At 42.8% G+C, this 18,473-nt stretch overlaps 1 protein-coding gene across 4 annotated transcripts in view; it reads right to left on the reverse strand.

Moving 5' to 3' along the window:
- The window catches only part of LOC115206079 (serine/threonine-protein kinase SIK3 homolog), a 42,101-nt gene that overhangs the window by 13,109 nt on the left and 10,519 nt on the right, over window positions 1-18,473 (reverse strand). For all 4 annotated transcript variants that reach the window (XM_029772656.1, XM_029772655.1, XM_029772654.1 and 1 more), the window contains exons 2-14: window positions 6,594-6,710; window positions 6,311-6,374; window positions 5,887-6,048; window positions 5,630-5,754; window positions 5,210-5,333; window positions 4,975-5,093; window positions 4,724-4,834; window positions 4,451-4,585; window positions 2,432-2,509; window positions 1,620-1,729; window positions 1,302-1,458; window positions 1,055-1,204; window positions 294-367 (exon numbers count right to left, since the gene is read on the reverse strand). In XM_029772656.1, the coding sequence (XP_029628516.1) occupies window positions 294-367; window positions 1,055-1,204; window positions 1,302-1,458; window positions 1,620-1,729; window positions 2,432-2,509; window positions 4,451-4,585; window positions 4,724-4,834; window positions 4,975-5,093; window positions 5,210-5,333; window positions 5,630-5,754; window positions 5,887-6,048; window positions 6,311-6,374; window positions 6,594-6,710 (1,526 nt within the window). The remainder of the gene's footprint in view (window positions 1-293; window positions 368-1,054; window positions 1,205-1,301; window positions 1,459-1,619; window positions 1,730-2,431; window positions 2,510-4,450; window positions 4,586-4,723; window positions 4,835-4,974; window positions 5,094-5,209; window positions 5,334-5,629; window positions 5,755-5,886; window positions 6,049-6,310; window positions 6,375-6,593; window positions 6,711-18,473) is intronic.

The raw sequence follows: 18,473 nt of genomic DNA on the forward strand, positions 1-18,473 counted from the left end.
AAGCCGTGGCGGGATAATTTGGCGGCATAATTTGAAATGAGAGAGAGAGATATTTTAAGAGGAGATTTAGAGAGGTAGATTTGGTAGAAGTTGGAGAGGAGTTGATTGATCGCCTTATGAAAGCCAGTTGCGTGATGAGCGGGGGGCACCGGAACAACAGTGGCCAGGTCCCCAGGTGGCAGAAAGCAGTGCTGCAGCCTACTTGCATCTCGACTCCCAGTAACCCAGGAAGACCAGCGCTTCTACGGTCACGCTCCAAAGCCCCCCTGTCCCCGTCACCCTCCCAGGCTTACCTCTGCACCGCCTCCTGGTCGGGCTCCCCGTCAGAACCCTCCTCATCCACAGGAGCCACAGCCGGGATGGGGTGCTGCAAGAGGGAGGGAGAGGGAGAACGGGACAAGGAGAGAGAGAGAGAACATGATGAGGAAAAACAATGTTGGACAGTGACACTCTGAAAACAGGTGGGGGGTGTATAAAACCACTGTCACCTCAGTAGACAGAGCAGGTACATAGGCACTGACAGAGCAGGTACATAGGCACTGACAGAGTACATGGCATATTAGACTGGACTAGACAAAAACTATACTCTTAAGTGACCTGGGCTTAAATACTATTTAGGATATCTCAATAACTGTCAAAGGCATTTGGAAGTACTTTTTTAAAATATATATATATATATATTTGTTTTTTTACACAAGTAGTTGAATACTGGGATGTATTTGGAAATACACTGGGAAAGTAATGGCATGTATTTGAAAATACTCAAATACACAGTGTATTTTCAAATAAATACTCCCATGCATTTGAACCCAGTATTTAAAATAATGGATTTGTAAATAAGTATTTGAAAATATTTTCAAATAGTTGGCATTCAATAGGAAATTATTTGAAAATAGTTGATTCCGACTACATCATTTATTTATATTTACATTATACACAGAAAATAATTATTTAAATAAAAAATACACATGCATTTGAATCCAGTTCTGGCTCTTAAACACACACACACACACACACACACACACACACACACACTGGAAGGGCAGGAACTCACAGGGTTGGCGACCAGAGGGGACTGTCCCCGTGGCCTCTTCAGTAGCTGGGCGTGCAGCTGGATGTTGGCCCCACCATCCGAGGCCCTGCGGCCCAGGGGTCCCATGCCATTCAGCAGCTGCAGGGTAGGGGGCTGCAGCAGGGACTGCTCCTGGAGGGACAGAGAGCGGGAGGGACATCAGTTTGGCCCACACATATATAAATATACATGGACTATGTAACCACACACACACTTTCTGATCCCTCACCTTGTATTCCAGCTGCTGTGTGGGCTGCAGGTGTGGGTTCTGGGTGGGCATCAGTGTGTGCATGTGGCCCATGGTGGGGGGCATAGGGAAGGGGGGCTGGGGGGCCACACGGGGGAACCCAGGGGGCAGCTTCTGCAGCTCCTCCTGCATCTCCGTCCTGATAGAGAACACAGTCAGCAAGGAGATGCAAGCACACATGTGTACACACACACACACACACACACACACGTACGGACACACACACACACACTGATAAAAGACGGCCAGACAAACGGCCAGACGGACGGACAGACAGGAGAGACGAGGTGAATACAATACCTGGGGTCTGGGACGCCCACCGTGTGACGCCTCATGGACAGGTAGCGAGCCATGGCCTCTGGAGACGGCTCCTCTGCATCATCACTGTCCAGGGCCATGTTTCCGTCCGGCTACACAGCAAAGGACAAACAATATCTGTATGTGTAACAATGCATTCGTTTCTGCATTTGTGTATGTGGTACGCCAGTGTGTATCTGAGTAATTCAGAGTTGGATATATGTGAATCACAGGGTTATATTAGTGTAGGATCCCACAAAACAACACAATTGCTGTGCAGTCTAGATAAAAAGTTATTCAATTCCTACTTAAAAAGGCCCAGTGCAGTTTTATATATTTCCACATTATGAGGTTGGAATAATACTGTGAAATTGTGAAAATGATGATAATGTCCTTTTAGTGTAAGAGCTGTTTGAAAAGAACGGCTGAAATTTCTGCCTGTTTAGGTGGGATGGAGTTCTGGCCTGCCTGGTAAATGACCTAATAGACCAATACGATAGAGTCCCAAACGTCACCGCCAACAACAGCTAGTTTAGACCAGTCTCAGCAAAATTCTTGCTTGAGAAATTGCTCTTTGCTAAAAAGCTATTTTTGTTTCTTTTTGACCGTTTAATTGAAAACTATCGCAGTACAGTACTTAAATTGTTACCCAGAAATGATTTTGTATCGAGATAAAAAAACGTCTGTCTTGGACTTTAAAGAAGTGTGCCAGGAGGCTAAGCTTAAAGCGATCATAGCAAACAGGCCACCATGTCAATGTCACTAGAGCAGCTGCATTGCAGGATTGTGAAATGGATGTGGGTGGACTCACTAACCTCAACGATCTGGTTCTCTGGGTTGATCAACTGGACGTGAGGGACATTCATGCTAACGGGATTACCCTGCTGATCCGTCTGCAGGAAAAAGACATGCACACACACAAACACACAGCTACGGTCACTCAATGATCAACCTGATTGGCTAGCAATCTGCTCTGGCCTGCTGATAGGGGGATGTGGGTCACTCCGTTCACCACAACGTAACGGATGGTTTGAGCATGGTGAAGTTAATTACACTTTGGATGGTGTATCAATACACCTAGTCACTACAAAGATACAGGCATCCTTCCTAACTCAGTTGTCGGAGAGGAAGGAAACCTCTCAGGGATTTCACCATGATGCCAATGGTGACTTTAAAACAGTTACAGAGTTGAATGGCTGTGATAGGAGAAAGCTGAGGATGGATCAACAGTGTAGTTACTCCAAAATACTAACCTAACTGACAGTGAAAAGAAGGTAGCCTGTGCAGAATAAAATATTCCAAAACCTGTATCGTATTTGCAACAAGGCACTAAAGTAATACTTCAAAACATGTGGCAAAGCAATTCACCTTTTGTCCTGAATACAAAGTGTTATGTTTAGGGAAAATCCAATACAACACATTACTAAGTATCACTCTGCACATTTTCATGCATAGTGTTGGCTGCATCATGTTATGGGCATGCTTGTATTCGTAAAGGACTGGGGATTAAAAAAAAGAACATTGAAAAAAAAGAAGGAAAAAAAGAATGGAGCTAAGCACAGGCAAAATCCTAGAGTAAAACCTGGTTCAGTCTGCGTTCCACCAGACACTACAAATTCACCTTTCAGCAGGATAATAACCTAAAACACAAGGCCAAATCTACACTGGAGTTGCTTACCAAGTGAATGTTCCTGAGTGGTCGAGTTACAGTTTTGACAGATCTGCATGAAAACCTATGGCAAGACCTGAAAACGGTTGTCTAGCAATGATCATTAGCCAATGTGACAGAGCTTGAGGAATTTTTTTAAGAATAAATGGGAAAATGTTGTACTATCCAGGTGTCAGGTGTGGAAAGCTCTTAATGATTTACCCAGAATTATGAGATTTTGGAAATGAAGGCAGCCCTTCTACTTACCCAAAGTCAGATTAATTCACGGATATGGACTTTGGGCCATGATTTCGAAACCTTTGCCCTAAACCAGATTAAATGGCCGGAGGTCTTTGGCGCCCATATCTGCCACCCTATCGTAGTACCGGCAATCCTCCTCTTCACCTCAGATGGCACAGGTTTAGTTAAATAGGCAAACAATTGGGCTTGACCGGTAACGTTGTCGGTAGTAAAGCAGCTAATGCCGCTTGTTCCGCTCTCCGGTTGCCATTTGATTAAACCGCAGTATTTTATTTGTATTTTTTTAACCTTTAACTAGGCAAGTCAGTAAAGAAATTATTTACAATGACGGCCTACACCGGCCAAACCCGGACGACGCTTGGCCAATTGTGCGCTGCCCTATGGGTCTCCCAATCACGGCTGGTTGTGATACAGCCTGGAATTGAACCAGGGTGTCTGCAGTGACGCCTCAAGCACTGAGATGCAGTGCCTTAGACCCCTGCGCCATTTGGGAGCCCAAGCTTTCTACTCAGTTCCTTCGCTGTCAAAGATAACTATCAAATTTCGCTAAAACATCGCTCTTTCCTTTGAATGGCTCTGATGTTAGTGACGTGTCCTTGGCTGCAACGAGACGTTTCCATTCCTCTCTTGTAGGCTTCATCATTCACTGAAGTACAAAGGCATCTGAGGTAAAGTAGTGACTACTGGAGAAAGGCGCGAGAGTGAACCGACGGAAGGGGGAGGGGAGAAATACAAAAAATACTTCTTTTTTTTTAATAAAGTGAACTACATTAGGCAAGTTTGCTCTACACATTATATACTTCTAACCCCCAAAAAGACAGCTAATTGTATAACTAAACCATGATATGGTATCCGTTCCATATAATCTTAGTAACCAACCAAATCAGATTCCTTAGAATCTGTAGATCCGAGGGGCAAAGGCTACCTGTACAGCGTTGAGAGGGTAGCCAATGGGGCGGGGCGTGGGTGGGGCCACGCGCAGGGTCTTGTGTTTCTTCAGGCGGTCAGAGAGCAGGCTGTAGATGGCGCTGTAGTGATCGTACGCATCAGTATGCAGAGACTGGAGAGAACGGGCGAAAGAGGGGTGAAACAAGACAACCGTTAGCCAATGGCATTTCATATGCACAACAGCGTTTGTCTACTGCAACAATATTGTGTCTAGTGTGTGTGTGTGAGTGTGTGTGTGTGTTGGTCCCACTTGGAGTGTGCGCTCGCGGTCCAGTCCCATCTCAGACATGGCCATCAGCACCTGCTCGTTGATGAGCTCTGTCTCCCGCTCAGACTTCACCTGCTCACATTCCACTATCAACTGAGAGAGAGAGACAGAAAATCCATTAAAATGTTGGGTCCATTCTTCATTGAGTCCATTGAAATCAAAGACAATGGGTCAGAGCAGTCTTGCCAGATCATCCAAAAGCAGCTCGATGGACCCAGAGTTCGGGAACTCACCCTCTCAAACTCTGGGTCTGGGTCTCCCTGCTTCATCCACTTGTTCTTACAGATCTGCTCCATGGAGAGGCGTCTACTGGGCTCCAGCACCAGCATGTGTCGGATCAGGTACTCACAGTCTGTCAGACAGAACACGGCGTCAGAAGAGCAACACACCTCACAGCAGCCAGTCAGACCCCGTAGAAGACACCATTGTTTCAACTTGCAAGGTACTAGTGCTGGCATCGGGTCTCACCTGTGGACATGAAGAAGGGGATGCGGAACTTCCCGCTCAGCACCCGGGCCCTCAGGTTCTGGAGGGTGCTGCCGTCAAACGGCAAGGCACCACACACCAGAACATACAGCACCACGCCCAAACTCTACACAGAGAATGAGAGAGAGAGAGAGAGAGAGAGAGAAAGAGGATGAGGAGGAGTAATCCCTCATAGGTGAGATTCTCCACCCTTTTCCAAAAGTGGGCAGAGACACATTCCCTGTCTTGGATTTGAAAGCACTGGATTGGGGGTGTAAGTATGGGCTGGAAGGAATGTCGACCGTTGTTAAATCTATGCCGGGAAGTGTGAATTGGGACATAACCATGGTCCAGTGTAGGCTATGAGGAGTAGCTGTGGTTGTTTCTTATAGGAACTAGGATTACTAAGACTAGGACACTGACCCAGATGTCCACTTTGGGTCCATCGTACTCCTTCCCTTCGAAGAGCTCTGGGGCAGCATAGGGAGGACTCCCACACCAGGTCTTTAGTAGCTGGCCTCTGGAGAACAGGTTACTGAAGCCAAAGTCTACCATGGACAGAGGAGGGAAGTTCAAAAAAAAGAGAGAGAGAAAAAAAGGAAATAAACGAGGGAAAAATCAACCTTCTCTTCCTGTGATCTACCCCAACACACTCCTAGAATTCAAGTGAAAAACTATACCTGCAATCTTGATGTTGAGGTTGTGGTCCAGGAGCAGGTTTTCGGCCTTCAGGTCTCGGTGGACGATGTTGCGGCAGTGGCAGAAGTGGACGGCCGCCACGATCTGCTTGAACTTCCGCCGCGCGTCCTTCTCCGCCATCCTGCCGTGGGCCACCAGGTGGTCTGAACACAGACAGGTGAGAGGCCAAAGATCAAATTCAGTTAATTTGCCTTTTACAGGGGTTTTGCTTTGCATTTCCCTGATCTCCACCACTTTACATCACATTGAAACAATGACGTCAAACCTAGGATCACAGACAAACAGTCACTAGTCAGAGCCATTGACATAGGTAGTAAACCATACAATTGTGCACAAGTGGAGAGGTCAAATGTGACTATGTGAGCATACAAAAAGACAATGGCTCACTACAAAAGACATACTTACCAAAAATCTCCCCGCCACTGGCATACTCTGTTACCAGGTAGATCATCCTCTCGGTCTCCATTACCTGATGACAGACAGACATTCACATTGACAATATAACAGCTGCAGTCAACATCACCAAACACACGGCATCAGCAGTGTGGATCCGGTTTAGGGTTAAGTTGCCTGTAGACACTGATCTTGGGTCAGATTTGCATTCTCCATACAAACAGTTAAGGTTATGGTTGGGGATCCTAGATCTGTACTTAGGGCAAACTCCAACCGGAAGCTGTGATCTACTGACCTGGTAGAGACGAATGATGTGGGGGTGCCTCAGCATCTTCATGATCTGCACCTCCCTGAAGATCTTCTTCAGGTTCTCATCGTCCAGCTGGGTCTTGTCCACTATTTTGATGGCCACCTGAACAGAGAGAGAAAGACAATGGAGTGGGAGTTAGTACAAGATATCTATTGAACCATTTCAAGCGAACCAAAACCATTTGAGCAAAATGACTCATCAATGAGTGACCATACTCGACTCATCAACAGGAAGTCAAAGTCAGAGCACTGATCAGGGAGACAGTGGCACCCTATTCCCTATTTACTGCACTAAAGATAGTGCACTGTATAGGTAATAGGGTGCCATTTGGAACTCAGCCTGAGTATTCATATCAGACAATCAGTTACTTCCTTTGGCTTAGATAAAGATCCACAGAAACACCAACACTGAGACAAAGAAAGAAAGAAAAGATTCCCACCTCTCATCTCACACCATCCGCAAAAGCCAGGGAATTTTCCTTATAGGTTCTAGGAATTAGCCTAACATGTTCATCATATAATAAATGAGACATGGATTTTATAAATAGCCTAGCGCCTGTCAAAGACCCAACAAGGGGCGCGCGCCTACAACTAAGCTGAGCCCCCCAGCTAACCTGACATTGACAACGCTTCAGGTGTCAGAGACCTTAGGGGAGGGGTTAACTAACATAATGGCACTGAAATAACAGGTCAGCATATACAATCCAGGGGTGTCAAACTCAATTCCTTGAGGGCTACAGTGCCTTCAGAAAGTTTTCACACCCCTTGACTTTTTCCACATTTTGTTTTGTTACAGCCTGAATTTAAATTGAATTAAATATCCCACAATGTCAAAGTGGAATTATGTTTTTCAAAATTAATAAAACATGAAATACGAAATGTCTTGAGTCAATAAGTATTCCACCACTTTGTTCTGGCAAGCCTGAATAAGTTCAGAAATAATGTCCTCATCAATGCACATAATAAGTTGCATGGACTCACTCTTTGTGCAACATGATTTTTTAATGACTAGTGAATTTCAAACACAGATTCAACCACAAAGACCAGGGAGGTTTTCCAATGCCTCACAAAGAATGGCACCTAATTGGTAGATGGGTAATATATATATATTTTTTAAAGCAGACATTGAATATCCCTTTGAGCATGGTGAAGTTATTAATTACACTTTGGATGGTGTACCAATACACCCAGTCACTACAAAGATACAGGCGTCCTTCCCAACTCAGTTGCCGGAGAGGAAACCGCTCAGGGATTTCACCATGAGGTCAATGGTGACTTTAAAACAGTTTGAGTTTAATGGCTGTGATAGGAGAAAACTGAGGCCGGATCAACAACATTGTAGTTAGTCCACAATACTAACCTAATTGACAGAGTGAAAAGAAAGAAGCCTGTACAGAATAACAAATATTCCAAAACATGCATCCTGTTTGCAATAAGGCACTACAATCCATCTGTCTGCCTATTTCAAGACGAGGGTGCAGTCAGATACCCAATGGGTTGGGCGATTCGTTTCTCATCAATAATGTTGAAAAAAATGTATACCTAACTGGAAATCAACGAATTCCCCATCGTTAACACAATGGAAAGGTCAAATGCTTTATTATCTAAATGTTGAAAGTGCGTGTGGGCGACAGAGAGAAACAACATGGTGCCGTTAGAGGCCTTGTGGCGGAGAGTGTTACTGGCACTGGAGATGGTGCTGTGATCAGGTGGTTCTGGGCAGGGTTGATGTGGATGTTTGTATGTGTAGGTTTTGTATTGTTAAAAAATAAAAAAATACTGCGGGAAAAAAAGTAATACTGAAGAAAAAAAAAATTCACAGCAATTACATTTTTGTCCTGAATACAAAACATGATGTTTGGGGAAAATCCAATGCACACACATTACTGAGTACCACTCTCCATATTTCCAAGCATAGTGGTGGCTGCATCATGTAATGGGTATGCTTGTAATCGTTAACTTCACTAGGGTGGGGGCAGCATTTGAAATTTTGGATGAAAAGCGTGTCCAAATTAAACTGCCTGCTACTCAGGCCCAGAAGCTAGGATATGCATATACTTGGTAGATTTGGATAGAAAACACTCTAAAGTTTCCAAAACTGTTCAAATAATGTCTGTGAGTAAACTGATATGGCAGGCGAAAACCTGAGGAAAATCCATCCAGGAAGTACTATTAATTTGAAAGGCTGTTTTTCCATTGAAAGCCTATCCACCATGCAAAGACTTAGCACCCAGTTCACGACCTCTGTGGCTTCTTCTACATGTGGCCAGTCTTTAGGCATTGTTTCAGGCTTTTACTCAAAAAAATGAGGATGATACAGCACTTTCAATGAGTGGACAGTGGAAATTTCCAGACATGAGTCCAGTGCGTGATCGGGAGCACGCCTTTCTTGTTTCTCCTTTTCTATTGACGAAGCTTTTGTCCGGTTTAAATATTATTGATTATTTATGACAAAAACAACCTGAGGATTGATTTTAAACATCGTTTGACATGTTTCTACAAACTTTTATTGTACTTTTTTGACTTTTCGTCTGGATGTTGAGAGCGCGCTTTGTGCCTTTGGATTACTGAACTAAACGCACCAACAAAACGGAGGTTTTTGGACATAAAAGAGGGACATTATCGGACAAAATAAACATTTATTGTGTAACATGGAGTCCTGGGAGTGCCACCAGATGAAGATCAAAAGGTAAGTGATTAATTTAATAGCTATTTCTGACTTTTGTGAGTCCTCTCCTTGGTTGGAAAATGTCTGTATGGTGTTTTGTGGCTAGGCGCTGTCCTAACATAATTGCATGGTGTGCTTTCGCCGTAAAGCCTTTTTGAAATCTGACACAGCGGCTGGATTAACAAGAAGTTTATCTTTAATCCTATGTATAACACTTGTATCTTTCATCAATGTTTATGATGAGTATTTCTGTAATTTGATTTGGCTCTCTGCAATTTCACCAGATGATATTTGAGACAATGCCTTACTGAACATAACGCACCAATTTAAACTGAGGTTTTTGGACATAAAAAGGGACTTTATTGAACAAAACTAACATTTATTGTGTAACATGGAGTCCTGGGAGTGCCACCAGATGAAGATCATCAAAGGTTAGTGATTCATTTAATCGCTATTTCTGACTTTTGTGAGTCCTCTCCTTGGCTGGAAAATGTATGTATGGTTTCTTGTGGCTAGGTGCTGTCCTAACATAATCGCATGTTGTGCTTTCACCGTAAAGCCTTTTTGAAATCAGACACTGTGGTTGGTTTAACAAGAAGTTTATCTTTAAAATGGTGTATAATACTTGTATGTTTGAGGAATTTTAATTATGGGATTTCTGTTGTTTGAATTTGGCGCCCTGCAAATTCACTGGCTGTTGTCGAGGTGGGACGCTAGCGTCCCAATGATACCAGAGAGGTTAAGAACTGGGGATTTTTTGGGGATAAAAAATAAACAGAATGGAGCTAAGCACAGGCAAAATCCTACAGGAAAACCTGGTTCAGTCTGCTTTCCACCAGACACTGGGAGATGAATTCACCTTAATCTCAGCTCGTTACCTGTATAAAAGACACGTGGGAGCCAGAAATCTTTCTGATTGAGAGGGGGTCAAATACTTATTTCCCTCATTAAAATGCAAATCAATTTATAACATTTTTGACATGCGTTTTTCTGGATATTTTTGTTGTTATTCTGTCTCTCACTGTTCAAATAAACCTGCCATTAAAATTATAGACTGATCATTTCTTTGTCAGTGGGCAAATGTACAAAATCAGCAGGGGATCAAATACATTTACATACAGTGAGGGGAAAAAGTATTTAATTTTCAATACATTTGAAAACAATTCTAAAAACATATTTCCACTTTGTCATTATAGGGTATTGTGTGTAGATGGGTGAGAATATGTTTTTATCCATTTTGAATTCAGGCTGTAACACAACAAAATGTGGAATAAGTCAAGGAGTATGAATACTTTTTGATGGCACTGTATGTGTTTGCTTGTTTTTGTTATTTCTTTTTGTGTCTAATGAAGACCTAGACAACCAGGTGAGGGGTTCCTAGGTAATCAATTACCTTAAATGTATCGATCAAGTACAAGGGAGGTGGGAAACCTCGCAAACACACGTCCCTCCAGCAATTGAGTTTGACACCTTGCTGATCAAATCAATTCTGACGGTGCTATCTTTTACCACTAACTGTGACGTGTCAGCTCCACGTCAGGTTTTAGTCTAATGAATAAATTAGCCTAACAGTGTAATGCGATGGTCTGTCGAGAATGAGACCAAAACCTGCTCTCACACGTGCCTAAACATCCTTGTGAGCTGGCTTCACATTCTGGGAATAGTGGTCATTTCTGATGCTACTCTTCCCCCTCTCTGTTCTTGGCCGGGATAATAGAATGGGGCCATCTGAGAGCAAGCTGCGGCCCATTTCCAGCTAGCGGACAGGAAAAGGAAGAGCCAGGCACACGGTGTTCTAGCACCCCTCCACCCCATTGTGGGTACGAGGCCCAACATCTGGAGCAGGGACACACTTGAAAAACACACACACAATACACACATTGAACACCACACACACAAACGAACACCACACACACACATAGAATGACCACCACACTACACACACACACACACACACACACACACACACACACAGAATGACCACCACACTACACACACACAAATGAACACCACACACACATACAGAATGACCACCACACTAAACACACACAGAATAACCACCACACTACACACACAGTGAACACCACACACACAGAATGAACACCACACACTACACATGCACAGAATGAACACCACACACACACACAGAATGAACACCACACACACACAGAATGAACACCACACACACACAGAATGACCACACACACACACAGAATGACCACACACACACACATAATGACCACACACACACAGAATGACCACACACACAGAATGACCACACACACAGAATGACCACACACACAGAATGACCACACACACACACAGAATGACCACACACACACACACAGAATGACCACACACACACACACACACACACACAGAATGAACACCACACTACACAGAGAATGAACACCACACTGCACACAGAATGAACACCACACACACACACACACACACACAGAATGAACATGACACACACACACACACACACAGAATGAACATGACACACACAGAATGAACATGACACACACACACACACACAGAACGAACACCACACACACACACAAACTGGTATTACACAGTAAAAACAGAAGAGTCCAAATGAGGGAGAAAGGTCATGAGGCATTGAGTTCACACTCCCGGTCTCACGCCACAAACCCAAATACTTTGGGAACATCAAGTCTCTCTCCATGCAAATGGACTCAAAATAAGGAAATCGGGCCGAAATCAAAACTGGAAGAGAGAGCTATGCTGGCCTATAAAAGCTGGCGCCTGCAGGATGTTTGAGAGAACATCATTTGGCAAGCCTGATAAGCTGAGCACAAATAGAGGAGTTTGGACACACTATCATAATGACTAGCGCAACTCATTTCCTCACACACTCAATTCAATAGCCAGATGTAGTTGGAACTACTGGCTGGTTCTTGAAATGTACAGTTATAGTTACAGTAATCTACTTGGAGGGGTGACGTGTCTGGCCTGCATTACTTTGGAATTTTCCATTGAAAGATATGGACACAGAAGAGAGCCAGTTAAGCTGAAGTGTCACATAGCCCCCGCGATCACAAGACTGTTGACCTACCCATAGCACTCCGCCACTGCTGAGACTTAGCAACCAGGAACAAAATGAACAGGAGAAAGAAATAGGCCTACAACACCACCAGATTATTTGGGGCAAGGCACTCTAAAACAACACGACTGTGCTGCTGACAAATACACCAACGGAATGCGGACAAGAGGACTTTTCAAGTTTCATATACAAATGACGACTTTGTCATCATGAAATTCCTTTCATGCTTTATATAACAGTGTATGACCGTGGAGAGCTCAGAGAGTCGAATATGAAAAACCAAAATCTGGATATCGAAGACGGAATACAAATGATGAATAAAAAGTTATAATAAAACAAGGAGGTTAACACAAACTAAATGAAACAGACTGGTTTTGTGGATTTAACCTTACCTATAATAATATACATGTCACATATCAGTTTGCAAACAACGTAAAAAAACATACACTACCATTCAAAAGTTTGGGGTCACTCAGAAATGTCCTTGTTTTCCAGGAAAACATACATGAAATGAGTTGCAAAATGCATAGGAAATATAGTCAAGATGTTGCCAAGGTTATAAATAATGATTTTGAATTGAAATAATAAGTGTCCTTCAAACTTTGCTTTCGTCAAAGAATCCTCCATTTGCAGCAATTACAGTCTTGCAGACCTTTGGCATTCTAGTTGTCAATTTGTTGAGGTAATCTGAAGAGATTTCACCCATTGCTTCCTGAAACACCTCCCACAAGTTGGATTGGCTTGATGAGCACTTCTTACGTACCATACGGTCAAGCTGCTCCCACAACAGCTCAATAGAGTTGAGATCCAGTGACTGTGCTGGCCACTCCATTATAGACAGAATACCAGCTGACTGCTTCTTCCCCAAATAGTTCTTGCATAGTGTGGAGCTGTGCTTTGGGTCATTGTCCTGTTGTAGGAGGAAATTGGCTCCAATTAAGTGCCGTCCACAGGGTATGGCATGGTATTGCAAAATGGAGTAATAGCCTTCCTTCTTCAAGATCCCTTTTACCCTATACAAATCTCCCACTTTACCACAACCAAAGCACCCCCAGACCATCACATTGCCTCCACCATGCTTGACAGATGGCGTCAAGCACTCCTCCAGCATATTTTCGTTTTTCTCTGAGTCTCACGAATGTTCTTCTTTGTAATCCGAACACCTCAAATTTAGATTTGTCTGTCCATAACAGTTTTTTCCAATCTTTCTCTGTCGAGTGTCTGTGTTATTTTGCCCATCTTAATCTTTTCTTTTATTGGCCAGTCTGAGATATGGCTTTTTCTTTGCAACTCTGAAGCCAGCATACCGGAGTTGCGTCTTCACTGTTGACGTTGAGACTGGTGTTTTGCGGGTACTATTTAATGAAGCTGCCAGTTGAGGACTTGTGAAGCATCTGTTTCTCAAACTAGACACTCTAATGTACTTGTCCTCTTGCTCAGTTGTGCACCGGGGCCTCCCACTCCTCATTCTATTCTGGTTCGAGCCAGTTTGCGCTGTTCTGTGAAGGGAGTAGTACACAGCGTTGTATGAGATCTTCAGTTTCTTGGCAATTTCTCGCATGGAATAGCCTTAATTTCTCAGAACAAGAATAGACTGACGAGTTTCAGAAGAAAATTATTTGTTTCTGGCCATTTTGAGCCTGTAATCGAACCCACAAATGCTGATGCTCCAGATACTCAACTAGTCTGAAGGCAAGTTTTATTGCTTCTTTAATTAGAAGAACAGTTTTCAGCTGTGCTAACAATTGCAAAAGGGTTTTCTAATGATCAACTAACCTTTTATAATGATAAACTTGGATTAGCTAACACAAGGTGCCATTGGAACACAGGAGTGATGGTTGCTGATAATGGGCCTCTGTATGCCTATGTAGATATTCCATAAAAAATCTGCCATTACCAGCTACAATAGTAATTTACAACATTAACAATATCTACACTGCATTTCTGATCAATTTTATGTTATTTTAATGGACAAAAACAAGGACATTTCTAAGTGTGCCCAAAACTTTTGAACGGTTGTGTATATATAATTGAGTTAATAAAGCCGCATACAAACAGGCAGCTCCAAAAGGCAGGTGTTTCAGCCTAGCTCAGCGCTTTCTGTGGTGGTGGGGCAGGCCAGCTGAAAATGGGAGCATTGCACCATGATTGGCTCAGCATTGCACCGTGATTGGCTCAGCATTGCACCGTGATTGGCTCAGTGTTCTGTCACTCATGGGGACACTACGTCACCCGCCTTAAGGGTAGACATAAAGAATGTGAGCCCTTTGGCTTCTGCTATAGACTTAGATTATTAGTGCTCTTCCAAGAAAGCTCAAGGTCATTGGCCACAGATAAAATGACATCAAATCACATTGTATCTACAGTAGCTTTGATTGGACTGATCATGTGAACATCTTACTTTCAAAGTCTTAGCTAGCAGTCATCATCAAGTCGACAATCTACTGGCAAATCCTTTTTAATCCATGTAAAATTAAGAGAAATAATGAAGAGAAATTATAGATAAAACATGTCGGGGCTCATCGGCCATAAAGATTACCCAACAAGTTGGAAATCGCAAATTCAACAATGAGTCGTTTGGAAGGAATCTGCAAGCGTTGCAAAGAAACCACTAACGTTAGCCTGCTATTCAATGGAATGGCTGTGTTTTTCTTTTCCAAGAGTTCCCACCATATACCCAGAGAATGCCAGACTTTGATGAAAGTTTGAAGACAAAATTTGCCCTCAAAGGACCACTGTGCCACCTTCACAAGGTGAGTCCAAAAATGTATTGTATTCTGCTACATAAATAATGTAATATACCAGGGAGATATGTATACTGTAGCTAAGAAAGTAATACTAAGTGTATGTTGTGTAATAAGCCGTTAGTAGCCCATGTGCCTCACCCTAATAATTTGGTCTATTTTCACCAACGTGGTATTGTAAACACATACGTGGCCCAGTGTGTGCTTGTTTGACTACTGTTTTGTACAGCTTTGACAGGGCTACTGATAGTAGGTGGTGATGCTTGGCATGCACATGCAAATTCAGCACACACAACATTCTATAATAGAAGTGTTGGGACTCCGCTGTTGGGACTCCGCTGTTCGGACAGCTTTATGTAGGCCCTAACAGTTTGTGGGCACCGTTTGTCACCGTTATAGTATAATTAATGTATTGTTTAGTGGCTTTGCTGGAATGCATCCAACATTTTTCCTTTTTTGCCCCACCAAGATTTACATGCTAAAAATCGCCACTGGGGATACCAATAAGTAGGATAACAGCAAAGTTCACCCAAAACTGTGCACGTGCAGTAGCCCCGAGACTGCCGTCCAGCTCCCGGGCAGAAATATCAGCCCACAGAGAGAAGCATGAGTTTGAACTTCACTCAACTTTCTGGAGCAGTGGTCACCAACTTGTCGATTGCAAACATTTCCGTAAAAAATCCAACAATAAAGACTTGTGTTCCTATTTTTTATTTATTTTGTCTCCGGCAGTTGACGGTAGGTGCATCCGATTCAGCTGCCCTGCGTACCGGGTAGGTGAACCGTTTCCATTTTCAACCATTTCATGTCTCTGAAGGTACAAACGCTGTCTTCCCAGTGGGCCCTGAGAGCAAATCATGTGCACTATAGGCCTACCGCTGGCCAATCGGGTGGCTCAGATGACCCTGTCTGCAGTGTGTTGGCAGGTATAAAAGAAAGCTACAGAAAAGTTAAGACATATTTCAAAACGTTTAAAACCGTGAATAGAGAGAGACTGTCAACGACTATAGCAACGAGATGCTGTTTTTATGACTGAGTTCATGTTTCAGTTCTTACTCAGCACTGTCAACACCTTATATTCAACACTTTTATAAGCCATAAAATGAGCAATCTTCCCATTTCCACTCGGCGCTACAAACAAGCACTGCAGCAGTAATGAATAAGTAGTGTATCTACAGGCTTGTGTTGTTATTATTAGCTTGGGTCTTTTTTAATATCGAGGAATATTACACTTTCTCTGTTCATAGGAGTAACAACATGAACTTGTGCATGAGGCAGAAATAATGCAGTGCAACCCGAGTTTCACCATCATATGGAAGACGGTGTCCCTTTTTGGTCAGTGTCAGTGGAGGACAGGGAGAGCGGAGGGATGTTGAGGCGGACCCTCAGTCTGCTGCTCTCTCCCTCCGCTGAGACTGACCATCAGATGCAGGCACCATCAGTCACATAAAATAAAAAGCAAATGATTTAAATGCATGCTCACTCAGCTGTGCTTCACAAGTAATACAACAACGGAGCTATAACCGGCGTGATCATATAGCCTACCTCAAATTTTGAAATAGAATTGTAAAAAAAAAAAAAAAAAACAGAACAACAATGCATTGGCAGGGCAATTGAAGCAAAGCCAATATGAAGTGATAATGTATTGGGCCTATAGCTTACTGCACAAACCTCATTGCTACAGTGGGTATAATGGCGCCTAAAGGGATGGCTGACGTTTTACGTGCTCCTAACCAACTGTGTTGTTTTATTAGTTTTTTTCACGTTGTTTAACTTATATTTTAACTTATTTTTCACATAAATTTGCTGCTACCGTCTCTTATGACCGAAAATAACAGCAATTACTCACCTCGTACTAGAAGAAGGTTTTTTCTTTAACAAGTCCGACGCAAAGGATATACTGCTTTCTCAGAAACTGGCCCAAATCCCTGTCATTTGCATAAAGAAAAGACAGAGAAAAAGGGGATGGAGGTTGGGCTGCCTTCTGAGAATTTGTAAGCGAGTGAGTAAACCCCCACTGCCATTCGCCAAAGTGAAATCATTGGATAATAAAATGGATGACCTACCATCAAGATTATCCTACCAACGGAAAAATAAAAACGGTAATATCTTATGTTTCATCGAGTCGTGGCTGAACGACGACACGGAAAATATAGAACCGGCAGGACAGAGAAGCACGTTTGGCAAGACGAGGGGCGTGGGTGTGTGTCTATTTGTCAAAAACAGCTTCATATTAAAGAAGACTTGAGGTATTGCTCACCTGAGGTAGAGTACCTTATGATAAGCTGTAGACCACACTATCTATATTATTTGTAGCCGTCTATTTACCACCACAAACCGATGATGATGGCACTAAGACCGCACTCAACATGCTGTATAAGGCCAAAAGCAAACAAGAAAATGCTCATCCAGAAGCGGCGCTCCTAGTGGCCGGAGACTTTAATGCAGGGAAACTTAACAACTTCTATGGGCTACGTGGGACGCTAGCGTCCCACCTGCGGGACACAGCCAGTGAAATATCAGGGCGGCAAATTCAAAACAACAAAATGTCATAATTCAATTTTCTCAAACATACAACTATTTTACACCATTTTAAAAAGATACACTTCTCCTTGATGTAACCACATTGTCCGATTTCAAAAAGGCTTTACAGCGAAAGCAAAACATTAGATTATGTTAGGAGAGTACATAGACAAAAATAATCACACAGCCATTTTCCAAGCAAGGACATACATCATAAAAACCCAAAACACAGCTAAATGAAGCACTAACCTTTGACGATCTTCATCAGATGACACTCCTATGACATTATGTTACACAATACATGTATGTTTTGTTCGATAAAGTTCATATTTATATCCAGAAACAGCATTTTACATTGGCGCGTGATGTTCAGAAAATGTATTCCCACCAAAACCTCCGGTGAATGTGCACATCAATTTACAAAAATACTCATCATAAACGTTGACAAAATAAATAACAATTATTTAAAGAATTATAGATAGACTACTCCTGGATGCAACCGCTGTGTCAGATTTTAAAATAGCTTTACGGAGAAAGCACATTTTTCAATATTCTGAGTACATAGCTCGCCATCACAGCAAGCTATACAGACACCCGCCAAGTTCGGGGTCACCTAAACTCAGAATTAGTATTATAAATATTCTCTTACCTTTGCTGATCTTCGTCAGAATGCACTCCCAGGACTGCTACTTCCACAAGAAATGTTGTTTTTGTTCGAAATAATCCATATTTATGTCCAAATACCTCCGTTTGGTTCGTGCGTTCAGAGCACTATCCAAAGGCATAACGCGTAGCGCGGTACCAGAGACGAAAATTCAAAATGTTCCATTACCGTACTTAGAAGCAAATTGTGATAATATT

This window comes from Salmo trutta, chromosome 13, assembly GCF_901001165.1.
Source record: "Salmo trutta chromosome 13, fSalTru1.1, whole genome shotgun sequence".
NCBI lineage: Eukaryota > Metazoa > Chordata > Actinopteri > Salmoniformes > Salmonidae > Salmo > Salmo trutta.